A 14,439-nucleotide genomic window follows, 5' to 3' on the forward strand; every position below is an offset into this window, starting at 1 on the left:
CAGAATTTATGAAATTATCACATCAAAAGCCACACAAACAGGCCCAAAGCATCAATAATCCACCACCACATTGTACCAGTGGGACTGGAGGAATTGTCTAGCTCATTAGCTCATTGTTAGCTTCAAAGAGGCTTGATTGAAGTTCAGGCTCTGGATTGTGGGTTCTTTTGTGCAACCCTTTAAAACTGAATTGTGCAAAAGTCAGACTGATTTGCTGGTATGGCAGTGGTATCCAACAGCAATTTTTTTTTTGGTAAGTGTTCATTATAAATATTCTTTAGGGTAGCCAGTAGTTTTTCCATTAACGATTTTTGAGAGAAAATCCTATTATTTATGAGGACATTGTTATAAAAAAAAATTATTCCATGAAAGGTAAATAGTTTCACCAACTGTAGTCATTTGAATCAATTTATTTTATAATCAATCAGTTTTGCACATGATCTTGGAAAAGTGGCAATTAAGGATGTATTGATATTTTTTTTCCCCCAGACAGAGTATGAGTACATGTTTGTCGGTACCTGATACTGATATTGAAATATGTAACATACCTAGTATTAATGAATCAGGGGCATCATGGAGCATTTTATCTAGCTCTGTTTACATCTCTTGTTGCCATGTGCTGTAGCAATTAACTCCTCATGCAAAGTTTATGTACAAGGCATTTAAAGAGTATCTTATGTCATTTACACACCTGAGCAGTTGCAATCGAATGTCTTAACCACTGATCTACTACTGCTCCAATGTGTCTCAGTGCTCAGTACTCGCAGAAGTGAAATGCTTTCTCTGGTGATTGTTCTGTTCTAGTTTTATGGGATCTCAGTGCTGAATTTGACACTGTGGATCATGCTCTGCTCATTGAGCCTTACATTTCTTATCTCACAGACAGAACATTTTCTGTCAACATAGGCAACCACTGTTCTTCAACTGCCACTGTCACTTCAGGGGTTCCCCAGGGTTCCATCCTGGGACCTGTACTTTTTCCATGCACATCCTCCAATTGGGACAAATTATATGCAAATGTGATATCCTGTACCATTGTTATGCTGATGACATGCAGCTGTATCTTCCTCTGCAAACTGGCAACCAGGGCTCCTTAAAGAGGCTTAATGAGTCTATAGTGTATGTTAATTTTTTTTTTTTAAATTGTCTTCAAATAAATGGAAACCAAACAGAAATCTTTGCAAATTTATAAGAAATAAAAAATATAAAAAGCACATGTACATAAGTATTCACAGCCTTTGCTCAATACTTTGTTGAAGCACCTTTGGCACCAATTACAGCCTCAAGTCTTTTTGAGAATGATGGTACAAGCTTGGCACACCTATTTTTGGGCAGTTTCTCCCATTCTTCTTTGCAAGACCTCTCAAGCTCCATCAGGTTGGATGGGAGAGTGTCAGTGCACAGCCATTTTCAGATCTCTCCAGAGATGTTCAATCGGGTTCTAGTCTGGGCTCTGGCTGGGTCAGTCAAGGACATTCACAGAGTTGTCCTGTAGCCACTCCATTGTTATCTTGGCTGTGTGCTTAGGGTCGTTGTCCTGTTGGAAGATGAACCTTCTCGCCAGTCTGAGATCCAAAGAGCTCTGGAGCAGATTTTCATCAAGGATGTCTCTGTACATTGCTGCATTCATCTTTCCCTCGATCCTGACTATTCTCCCAGTTCCTGCCGCTGAAAAACATCCCCACAGCATGATGCTGCCACCACCATGCTTCACTGTAGGGATGATATTGGCCAGGTGATGAGTGGTGCCTGGTTTCCTCCAGAAATGACGCTTGCCATTCAGGCCAAAGAGTTCAATCTTTGTTTCATCATGGTCTGAGAGTCCTTCAGGTGCCTTTTGGCAAACTCCAGGCAGGCTGTCATGTGCCTTTTTCTGAGGAGTGGCTTCCGTCTGGCCACTCTACCATACAGGTCTGATTAATGGAGTTCTGCAGAGATGGTTGTTCTTCTGGAAGGTTCTCCTTTCATCACAGAGACACACTGGAGCTCTGGCAGAGTGACCATCGGGTTTTTGGTCACCTCCCCAACTAAGGCCCTTCTCCCCCGAGTGCTCAGTTTGGCCGGGCAGCCAGCTCTAGGAAGAGACCTGCTGGTTCCAAACTTCTTCCATTTACAGATGATGGAGGCCACTGTGCTCATTGGGACTTTCAATGCTGCAGAAATGTTTCTGTACCCTTCCCCAGATCTGTGCCTCGATACAATCCTGTCTTGGAGGTCTCCAGACAATTCCTTGGACTTCATGGTTTGGTTTGTGCTCTGACATGCATTGTTAACTGTGGGACCTTATATAGACAGGTGTGTGCCTCTCCAAATCATGTCCAATCAACTGAATTTACCACAGGTGGACTCCAATCAAGTTGTACAAACATCTCAAGGATGATCAGTGGAAAAAGGATGCACCTGAGCTCAATTTTGAGTGTCATAGCAAAGGCTGTGAATACTTATGTACATGTGCTTTTTTTTTCCTTCTTTTTAAAAAAAAAAAAAAAATTTGCAAAGATTTCAAACAAACTTCTTTCATGTTGTCATTATGGGGTATTGTTTGTAGAATTTTGAGGAAAATAATGAATTTAATCCATTTTGGAATAACATAACAAAAAAATGTGGAAAAAGTGAAGCGCTGTGAATACTTTCCGGATACACTGTACATCTTATGTCAAACACAGAGGTGGGTAGAGTAGCCAAAAATTTTACTCAAGTACAAGTAAAACCACATAGAAAAATAATTACTCAAGTAATTATGTTAAAAGTAATAATGTTACTAATTACTTGAGTAAGAGTAATCAAGTATCCATTGAGAAGACTACTCAAATAGGAAGTTACTAGTTACTTCGGATCTGATTAAAATGAAAGGAAAATCCTGAATCTCAGACTACATGGAGAACTGCAAGTCACACCTCTCCTTGAAAGTTTGTCTGTTCTGTTTATATTACATAAAACCTGGGATCAAGATGAAGCAGCATATCCCTGTCCTGTGATGGGTATAATAACACAGAACCTGTCAATGTCAACACAAAATCTCACACACACCGCAAAATAACATTTTCCCAATAGTTGACTGTCTTTATTTACACACAGTGTTAACAACACAAACTTGTCAGTATCTGCATTTAAACAAGACAACAGAGAACAAAAGGAACTATGGACTATGGAATAGAACAGAAGAGAACGTGTTCGTATTTGTGCTACATGTATATATGTGTGTGTCTACTCGCACACGTGTGTGTGTCCCCTGCCTCCCTTCTTCCACTACCCGCTTCTTCCCCCACTTCAGGACTGAGCCTCTAAAAACGTGAGTGGTTGTTGCAGATGCATTCAGACCACTTCAGCATATCTCAAGACTTGTGATCTCATTATACATGATAGAAATTAATTATTAAAGCTACAGATATTCATTAATATTTAACAGTAACAGAGGAATGCCACCAAATGTAACGAAGTAAAAGTTCATTTCTGTGATTAAAAATTAACTTGAGTAAGTGTATAAATACGACCAGTTAAACCTACTCTTAAAAGTACAATTTTTTCAAAAAGTTACTCAAGTAAATGTAACAAAGTAAATGTAATGCATTACTACCCATGTCTGGTCAAACATAATGCAAAATTGTTTTACTTTTTTTTTTTTTTACCATGAGCTAAAATTTGAAAAGTAAAATTCAGCTCAGAACAATCAAATAATTTCTATCATAACATGACCTAGAAAAAGCTGTGCATGTGTCACGTAATTCACGTAATGGAGGTTGAGGACAGATGGAAGTGCAGATAAGAGCTTTTATTAAAGAGAGGCAGGCAGACAAATCCAAATCATGAGATAATAGCGTGGTCAAAAAACAGGCAATGTGTCAGGCGATTAGCAAACGGGCATAAACGAGGCAAAACAGGAATCGAGAACGACGGTGAGAACAAGAACAAAACAATAACACATGAACTGAGAAACAAACGCTTGGTATATGGAAAACTCATGTAATACTTCGTGAAGTGCAAAGAGACATTAATGGTTTAAATGACAAACGTAATCAAGGGTGAACACAAAACAGCTGAGACTAATCATAGTACATATACGGGAAACAACCAATGACAATACAGTGGCGGAGACAGGACATAAACCATAGCAAATACACGTATCGAAAGAAAACAAAGTCAGTGTCACTGAATATCCAAAAGCATGCGCACGTTTTGAGCTTGTGCATCGAGCTTGCGCATCGAGCTCACGCTTTGGGTTTCCGAGCATGCTGTATGCTACAGCGCTTAGCTTGAGGGGAAATTGTGACAGCATGCTTTATCTCATACCGGTTGGACTATTGTAATTCCTTGTATGTTGGGGTCAGCAGGTCAACTCTTGCATGTCTGCAACTCGTTCAAAACCCTGCAGCTTGTCTGCTTACAAAAGAAGCGGGATCACATTACCCAAGTTTTTGCTTACCTTCACTGGCTTCCAGTGAAATTCAGTATTCAGTGTAATGTTTTATTGTTTGTTTTTACTGCTGAATGTTCCTTGATCTCAGTTGAAATAGAACACCGATTGTGCATTTGCAATCTGTGCGCCAACATGCTTTTTCTGTGGCCACTTTTAAATCAAAGCTTAAAACATATTTATATTCCACAGCCTTTGAGAATGGTTAAATCTTATTATAAGATTTATAAAATATTACAGAGTATGTGTATGATTTGTATTTCATTTACTTACTTACTTACTTAAGTGCTTACTTAAGTAAGTAAGTAAATGAGTCCGGCAAGGGATTTCAAAAATCAAATTATCTCCAAATTATTTCAAATACATCGTTCCACTGTAAGGAGAATAATCTACAAATGGCACAGATTTCAAATGACTGGCAGTTTGTCCAGGACTGACCATCCCAGCAAATTGAGCCCAAGAGCAGACTATCTGATGCAAAAAGAGATCTCCAAGAACCCCAAAAGTTAATCACAGGATCTGCTAGTAAGTCTTGTAACTGTTGGTGTCAAAGTGCATGCTTCTAAAATCAGAAAGAGATTGCACACATTTGACCTGTATGGGAGGCGTGCTGGGAAAAAGCCTTTGCAAGACTACAGTTTGCCAATGAGCATATAGGCAAAGACCAAGCCTTTTGGAAAAATGTTCTCTGGACAGACGAATCAAAGATAGAGTTGTTTGGCCACAGTAACGGCAGACATGTTTGGTGCAGACCAAAGAAAGCTTTTCAGGAGAAGCCCCTCATACCAACTGTGAAGCATGGTGGTGGAAATGTTATAATTTGGGGTTGCTTTGCTACCTCGGGGACTGGGCAGCTTGCATCTATTGAATCAACTATGAATTCTGCATCTTATCAAAGAGTACTTGAAGATAATGTGAGGCCATCGGTCCGAAAGTTGAAGTTGAACCCAAAATGGACCTTTCAACAGATGATAATGATTCTAAACACACTAGCAAATCCACCAAGGAATGGCTCAAAAAGAAGAAATGGAGGGTTATGGAATGGCCTAGTCAAAGCCTGGATTTGAATCCCGTTGAGATGTTGTGGGGGTATTTGAAACGGGCAGTACATGCAAGAAAACCCTCAAACATCTCGCAACTGAAAGAATTTTCATAGAAGAGTGGTCAAAAATTCCAGCAAGTCTGGTGGACAGTTATGCAAAACGCCTACAAGAAGTTATTTCTGCTAAAGGGGGCAATATTAGCTTCTGAGGCTAAGGGTGTACTTACTTTTTTCCACAGAAGAATATCACATCTATTGATATTTCTGTTGAATAACTGATTGAAAAAGCAAATTTTCCTTTTTTTTCTTCTTTTTTTCAAGTATATCAACTTTATTAACAGGCACTGTTTCAAAGATGATAAAATTTTTGCTTGTGCAATTTCCATGGGGTGTACTTATTTTTTTTACATGACCGTAAATCATAAAATATGTCCATTTTGTGTCGCATATTCATTGGCGCTTGGATTATGTCAAATGCTATAGGTTGTTCGTATCTGAACATATTTTTTAACAGTAGGAATTCAAATAAATGAGCATTGGTATTGGACCAATATCATTATCATTGCTTCCTTTGTGCCAGTAATTCTGAAGTTGTTGGCATTCCATGGTACATGTGGAAGTTTTACTAACACACCCATCTGGGTAAGGCATGAAGAACCACTCAGCACTGCTAACCGCGTCCAGGTTTATGTCTGTCCGGGCCTGGTAGCCGTACCCATGCGGTGAAGTGGGCAGAACATTGAAGTATGTCAGAAGAAAGCACACCAGCCAAGCTCCAGACATCCCGAACAAAGCCTGCAAAAGAGGAAACAGCATATTCCTTGACTTTTCCTCAAAGCCTAATGGAACTAATAGGAATGCTGAAGGAGCATTTTTAAATTTTTTAAAAAGGCAAATCAGCCCTGTCTTCAGTCATGAAACAGGAATGTGTTTGTATACAACAAATTAAAAGCATTCGCCTTTTTCTGTAAACTGTGATGTAAAATATGGCAGTGACGGGGCCAAGTCACTGGCCTAGGAAGTATAGTTGGTGAATATTCTTGTTGTCAGAAATCAGCGAAGGTTTTCTAAATACTAACAGACGGGTTCAGTTTAAAACAAGAATTCCAGTCTCAAATCCCCCGACCAACACCCTCTCCATTCCAAAACTTGTGTTACCATTGTTCTGAAAAATGACACATAATACTTCCTCAATTTTATTTGTGCACCCACCAGAAACTAATGAGATTTTAAATGACACTAAGCTGACATTTAAATCCAGCCAAAACGCTCCCTTTTAGCGGCTTTCTCCCTTATATTCGAAGAAATCTCCTGGAGCATACCACGCTATAAACACCATAAACATAAGCATCTATAGGAAACCCAAAATGGAAAATTACTGCCTTGAGGGATGCACATTTTACTAAAAGGGCCATGGTTCACTAAAACTTGTAAGCTATTTAATGGCTATAACAAAAGTGGTAGACAAGGAGACTGCACAGTGTAATAAAAATATATTTAAAAAAGCTCAACAAACAAAATAAAACTCACAGAGAATAGACTAAAGAGAGGGTACTGAAACACTTTCCACTTCTTGTCCCTGTAAGCAATGAGAGGGACTTTGACCTTGCTGAGATATTGGGAGAAGAGAATGATAAGAAACACTGTCCTGCAAAGAAAAAAAGAGAAATTTTAATAAATACATTCTGATGTTAAAGTTATTCCAAATTTCTAACTTACTATTTAAAACTACAGTATACACAAACAGTGTAACAGTTTTGTGGTCATAATGTAGTATATGGTCATTTTATACAGTGCTATTGAATTCTGGATTCTGGTTTGGTCAGAAGGTGTTGATTAATTTTCATATGCAGGAAATGAAGCTGACAGCGTTAATTAAATATTGGAAAAATTCAGACATTGCTCCACTGCTCAGATGCTGTATTGGTGCAACAGCTTTGTGTCAACACAAGCCATTAATCCGTCAGCACATGTATGGGCTTCTCTTCAGATGCAGAAAATACTCACTGTGCCTTAGGAAAGAAAAAGAAAAATAACTGCCATGTACCAGTTACTTTTTTTCTTCATCAATGTTAAGATAAACTGTTTATTATTAATGCTGAAATTTGCTCCTGGGCATGCGCCCTGCAAATGCAAGTATTATAGTTAATGGCTCAAGGCAGCTGCATTTTGGATGGAATGCGGTTTGATGAAAGCAGCCTGATGAAAAGTACAAAGTCCATAAAGTGGAAATGAGGAAATGTCTTTTTCTTTCCCCCCTTATGCTAACTGCACTCAGCCAAGCGGCATGCTGTGATATGGATGTGAGCATTGAGCGTATTGAATGGACCTCAGTGATTGGCCTCAGGCTACAAGTCTACAACAGGGACAAACAAACTCGCATGCACATCCACTCAGACAAAGCAGTGAACACAAAGACGTACACTGTGAGACACATACACACACAGAGGCATCTGGAGTGGCAAGCTAATGGGCTGGTAAACAGAGATGTGTAGACTGCCGTTCAATGAATGCATTGCTCTGTGTTACACCTGGCAGACCTTTAAATGTTCTTTTATACGTCAGTAATGAAACAGGACAAACTGGAACCATGCACTAAAAGCCCTCCTTCCTCTCTGTATCCGATTTGTTCCTGATTTGCATTAAAGAACACTGCACTGAATATACTGCTCAAGAACTGCAGTGTTTATAAAATAATGTTTTGCTGATAGATTTATTGCCCTTCTATGGCTTCATAAACAAATTACACACATCACTGAGGTCAACCTTTACAATGGGATTAAATCAAGAATGTTTGGGAGATTTCTGAGTGTGGTAATATGGAGTCTTTACCACCAATGCACTCGGTGTAAACTGCTACTGCTACTATATTATTTAGGATGCTGCCTCAAAGTTGCTGCCTCAAAGTCTTAGGTTACCATCTTTGAGGAATGGACCAAAGGCACGTGATTGTTTTCTCTCAGTATTAAACAGATAAGAGTTTCTTTATGGTTAACTGGCTCACACATCTGCCTCTTCGGGAATTAATACATGCCTTAAAGTTGGTTAATGGCTTCAAAAACTCCTGCCTCAATTTGAGTTAATTGCTGTCTCAAAAATTTTCCTTGGTTTGAGTTAATGGGTACAGTTTCTGCCTCAGCTTGAGTTTTTCGCTGTCTCGATTAACATCCGGTCACATATGGCTCAATTTGAGTTAATGTGTCTGCTAATTTAATCAGTTTGAGCTATTTGCTGCCCTAAATTTCTGCCTTGAACATTTGCCTGAGCTTCAGTTAATGGGTCCTCAAATTTCTGGCTCAGATTGAAGCAATGTGTCCTCAAACTTCTGCCTCGACTTTAGTTAAATTCTGCCTCAAATTCCTGCTTCAGCTTGAGATAATAATTCCTCATGTTCCTCAACATTAACCTTTGCATGGGCTTGAGTTGACCGTTGCCCTAAATGTCTACCTCAGGTTGAATTAATGGTTCCTCAAGGTTCTCGGCTTGAATTACCTGCTGCCCCTACCTTCTACCTAGTGTCTCAGCAACTACAAGCTGACTCACCGAGCTGAAATGCCCCACTGTGCTCCTGATTTCTTCCCAGCTTGGATGAAGAGTGACAGCCCAATCAGATTGATGGTTGGTGCGATAGACAGTGGTCCGAACTTCAGCACAAACCCCACCAGCCCTGAGAGTCCGAGCAGGACTTGAAGCAGCGACGCCACCAGGATCGCTCCCTGGATCTGGGAAGGGTGCATACATTAAACACAAGCACTTTTCCTAACAGTAGTGATTGGAGGTTCTCAAACCCAGTTTAGTCCTGTTCATATTACAGTCCAGAACTGATACATCTAATTAGCCTTGGATCAGGTATTTATCAAGGGTATTTTGAGGAAGTCCTTAATAGTGAACTTGAAAGTTTGTAAGAATTGTTTTGTTTCTTGTTTCTAAACCAGCTAGATACAAATATGTTTCATTTAAGTTGTATGGTTCTTACATTTCACTGATCTCACAGAGGATTCTTCAGCTCTCTCGCTCTGTATGGGTGTGTGTGTAGGTCTCATTGGGTGTGTCCTTTCTTGCCATGAGATTGCCTTTGGGGTAAACCTGTGGTTTACCAATGGTATTATTCCAATATTACATCCTTTGCACTGCAACTGTATTGTGACTGGTGTGCAGAATTCTACCACTTTACTCTAAACCTTATGTTATTTGTGCTTCCCTCTGTTCTTCCTACGAAGAGTTTACACTTGTTTCTTGTTTATTGGTGGAAATCTACTCCTTCAGCACTTCACCTGTAAGTCATTCTGAAATACAGAATCTGCCAAACAGGGGCCTGAGAGAGGGTGTGCTGAGGATGCTACACCACCCCCTAGTGGAATAGTGCTAGAAATATTTTTGGGAATGTAGTTGAAATAAATTTTTGAAATTTTTTTTTTTTACATATTCTTTAATTAACTTCAGTCTTAAGTCGGTTTAAAAATCAATATAACGGCCATGAATTTAATTTAATTTAAGTAAATTTTATATATATGTATGTATGTATGTATTTATGTGTGTGTGTGTGTGTGTGTGTGTGTGTGTGTGTTAATATTTTATATATATATATATATATATATATATATATATATATATATATATATATATATATATATATATATATATATATATACACACACACACATACATACACAATTTACGTGCGTACTTATTAACTTTTTATCTACTCATATTTGTAAACTTGTTTGTTAATGAGGTGGCTGTGGCTCAGGTGGTAGAGTGGGTTGTCCACTAATCGTAGGGTTGGAGATTCGATTCCCTTCCCACATGACTCCACATGCCGAAGTGTCTTGGGCAAGACACTGAACCCCAAGTTGCTCCTGATGGCAAGTTAGCGCCTTGCATGGCAGCTCTGCTACCATTGGTGTGTGAGTGTGTGTGAATGGGTGAATGAGACACAGTGTAAAGCGCTTTTGATAAAAGTGCTATATAAGTGCGCCATTTACTTATTAATTTACCTAATTATTAAGTATTTATTATTATTATTATTATTATTATTATTATTATTATTATTATTATTATTATTTATTTATTTAATTACTTACTTATCTACCTACTTATTTATTTACATATTTACTTACTTGACATTTACTTACTTTACTAATTTACTTTATTTATTTACTCACATCATTATTTAATTATCTATGTATTTATGTACTTACTTGTGTAATTGCATACTTATTTATGTACTTACTTATGTGTTCACTTATTTCTTTCTTACCTCACTCACTCTCTTATTTGCCTACTTATTTACTTACTTATATATGTATTTATGTACTTACTTATTTACGTACTTTATTTACTTACTTATTTACTTAATTACTTATTAACTTATTTACTTATTTAATTACTTACATACTTACTTCTTGGCAAATGATTAAATGTTAATGTACGTTTTCGTTTAATATTTTAGCATTCTAATTTAGGGAAATATTTTTCTTGAAGAAACACCAAGATATTAGTCAACACATTAGATAGTAGTAGGGTATACCAAATAGCTAGGTTTTCATGCAAAAAATGTGGATTAAATGCTGCAAAAAACAAGTAACAAAATAGACATTTCTTCAATATAAACAATCAAATTGTCAGAAAAGTTATTTTAGCTTTTTCTTCTACTCCTTGGCTAAACAATGCTACATGTGTACCTCTTGTATGCGCATTTTCCATATTTCCTCAGGGTCTATATTGGAGACAGACGCTACTGTGGCATTGAGGTCAGGAGTCAAGCTCCCCTTTGGGCATTTCCACTTTGGCAGTGCCAGGACAGCCAGCGTTGGTGTGATAAAAGTAAACGTTCCTCCTTGCAAGATAGGCAACCTGAAATGGACAAATGTGGATACTTCTTAAATATTTGTTTTATTTTGAATTAGTGCATACTACTTAAATAACAAGGAGAGCATGAATATGTATGAGTAAATGAGGCATTCAGGCAACCTGGTCCCAATAGTGGTCTGAAGCATGGTGCAAATTCCTGACACAAAGAAGATGGTGGAGACGAGCTGGCTCTTGGCTGCATTGTTGTCCTTAATGCATAACGGCTCTGCAAGGATTAAAGGGATGGCCAAGATCCCACCAAAAGCCAGTATGTAATGCTTAAGGAGACAAGGGAAATACTAATCAGCCAGGCAGACATTGGCTGAATAAAAACGAAAAGAGTTTTCAATGAGTGATTTACTTTAGTTCAATTTTACAACAGAAGTGGGATATGAATGTAAGGCAAAGAGAAGTCTCTAATAAGAGTCCCTCAGGAATTTCCCATTGACATAAAATACCCTGCACTCTTTCAGTCCTAACCTCCCTCTGCACTTTTGATTTTAGTGAAGTGTTTGGAGGAGCATGACCCCTCTCTTCCTGCCTAACAGCCCCTCCTCAGATCACACGTGGAAGCGGATCTCCCATGTATTCCTTTCCCAGAACTTTGACATGATCGCCTTTGAGGGCAAGCTAAGCTTTGAGGAAGTTTTGGCTCATGTTCTATTCCCCTCAGACTCAACCAATAAAAGAGAACAACGTGCTCTATAGTGGACCCAATTAATTTGTCTCCATCAACAACAACAACACTAAATAATAAATATAGCTGCAATTGCAATTGGCAAGCAATTGGCAAGCCCAAGCACCAAGTGATCTGCAATGTCTGTTTCATGAGCCAGTATTGGGATGAGGATAATATTGTGCTGCATCACTTGTGAACATTCTTCCTGTTGGAGTGACATGTTATTTATTGTCTCACTATGGCAAGACCAAAAAAAAAGTCATTAGTGAATTTAGCATCTTGGATATCTTTACATCATGCTGATCAAATTTTGATCTGAATCTGATGAACTTGTACGAGGATTATTTAAAGGTTTGGTAGTTGTCAAAACATATAAACTCCAAAATGCATCCTGTTGGACTTCTGTGAGTTAATGGATGTGATGGTGAAATCTTTAGAAGACCCTTTGGTGCATGTACAGGTACGGGTATTTGAAACTGGATGGTAACAATTAAGGAAAATGTCACAGGGGACTGATCAAGCCACACTTGGGTAGAAGAAGAAGAAGAAGAAGAAGAAGAAGAAGAAGAAGAAGAAGAAGAGCAAGAAGAAGAGGAGGATAAAGAAGATGAAGATGGCACAAAACCATATTGATACTGACACCTTGAGTATCAGCTGATCAGTAGTTTTTAAAGAAAAAAAGAATACCAAGTGAAAAAAAAGGAAAACTACAGGAAAAATACATTACATACAATAATTACAGTACTTACACAAAAATGAACTTCAAAAAATAAAATAACCAAAACATCCAATCCAAAATCCAATCAAGTCTCATTATAAATATATATTTAAAAAATATATATTTTCCAAATCCAATTCCAATCTTTTACATTTATTACAGGATTCGATTTTTTTTTTCATTTGGGTATTGGATTAGTAATAGTAATTAATTAAGTAGTAGTAGTAATAATAATAATAATAATAATAATAATAATAATAGTAATAATAATAATAACAACAACAACAACAATTAGTGTTGGGTGCAAGTCCACCTTTGTCGAGTTCGAGTCGAGACCAAATCCTTAACCAATCGTGTCCAAGTTTGAGTCCAAGGAAAGACGGGCTGAGTTCAAAGATTTGAAATTGCAATTGTAAACTCCACACTGAGCTGTTAAATTAATATTTTAACCTTCACAAACCAATAGCAACATAAATGTAACAAAAAATACCACTATTACATCTTGCCTTTGCCATTTAATATTTTTATTTCATTTCATCAGCACCTCAACTAGTTTAATACCAAAAATGTTTTCAAAGAAAAAAGGGATATAGAGGTATATGTAGAAACAAGTGTATGAAAATTCAGCTTAATCTGTTTTGTTATTGTATCACACTATATTGTGTCCTCCAGTTGGAGATGACATTTCAATGATTTGATGCGTCTTCCCCACAGTTATATAGACTGAGAGAGAGAGAGAAAGAGAGAGAGAGAGAGAGAGTAGAGTTATATTTAGCAGCAGGTCATAACATCAAACTTAATGCTTTGTTACTGCTTTTAATCTGTCTATGAATAACAACAAACTCATTTCTGAACACAGCTCTGTTCTTGTACCTTTTTTAAAATTTTAAATCCTAAAATGAAAAAAAAAAAATCCCTATCAGCAGGGTTTATGATATTTACTATATTAAGAAGTACATTTCACATTTTACATGAAATTCAAGACTGGTATCACCAAATGCTAATGTTTACAGGTGGGCGATATGACTACAATCTTATTTCACGATAACAATACGTTTTCTCAGGTACTGTAGTATTAGTATTAAGTATCAGTAGTATTCAAGTAAGAAATACTACGGGAATTGAATAAAGCAATAAATGTAAAATAAAATAGACTTCACTGTATGATATTTATAGTGATTCTTATTAAATTTACTGAAGTTATTCAGTCAAATGAGTGAGTGAGTGATTTTCTCTTTGTCTTTTGTGTTTGATGAACATTAATGACACAGACAGCAGCAGGTTTATTAGACTGCTGTCATTTTAAGACCTAATGCACAGATCCAATAAACTGTATTGACACACCTCGATTTTTTCCTCAACTGTTTACATTCACTTAAGACATAACTGTCTGTGTTTGCATGAATCCTTGGCCAGACCTGCATTTTGACATGATGTGTGTGTATTTATTTGACCGTCCAACATAATAAGCCACTAAAGAGAACTCAATTCGGTACTCGGACAATGAGGCGGCTTTCTGTGTGCACGTTTCAAGTGTGTGCACACAGAAAGCCCCTGGTCAGGCAGGGAGACATTCATTAACTTCTTGTTATCTTAATTTTATGTTATTCATTTTTTTATCTTTCTTTTCATGAAACACATGACGTGGACTGGACTGTACTTGGAAAAATGTCAGAGTCCGTGTAAAATTCGAGTACAAATTTACACTAATGGCTGACAAGTCCAAGTTCATT

General features: G+C 37.5%; 1 protein-coding gene across 1 annotated transcript in view; it reads right to left on the bottom strand.

Moving 5' to 3' along the window:
• Positions 1 to 14,439, bottom strand: part of si:dkey-106n21.1 (solute carrier family 23 member 2) — a 49,396-nt gene that overhangs the window by 18,843 nt on the left and 16,114 nt on the right. The window contains exons 3-7 of the mRNA XM_053682377.1: positions 11,430 to 11,587; positions 11,141 to 11,312; positions 9,000 to 9,178; positions 6,987 to 7,104; positions 6,089 to 6,251 (exon numbers count right to left, since the gene is read on the bottom strand). Coding sequence (XP_053538352.1) covers positions 6,089 to 6,251; positions 6,987 to 7,104; positions 9,000 to 9,178; positions 11,141 to 11,312; positions 11,430 to 11,587 — 790 coding nt within the window. The remainder of the gene's footprint in view (positions 1 to 6,088; positions 6,252 to 6,986; positions 7,105 to 8,999; positions 9,179 to 11,140; positions 11,313 to 11,429; positions 11,588 to 14,439) is intronic.

This window comes from Ictalurus punctatus, chromosome 8, assembly GCF_001660625.3.
Source record: "Ictalurus punctatus breed USDA103 chromosome 8, Coco_2.0, whole genome shotgun sequence".
NCBI lineage: Eukaryota > Metazoa > Chordata > Actinopteri > Siluriformes > Ictaluridae > Ictalurus > Ictalurus punctatus.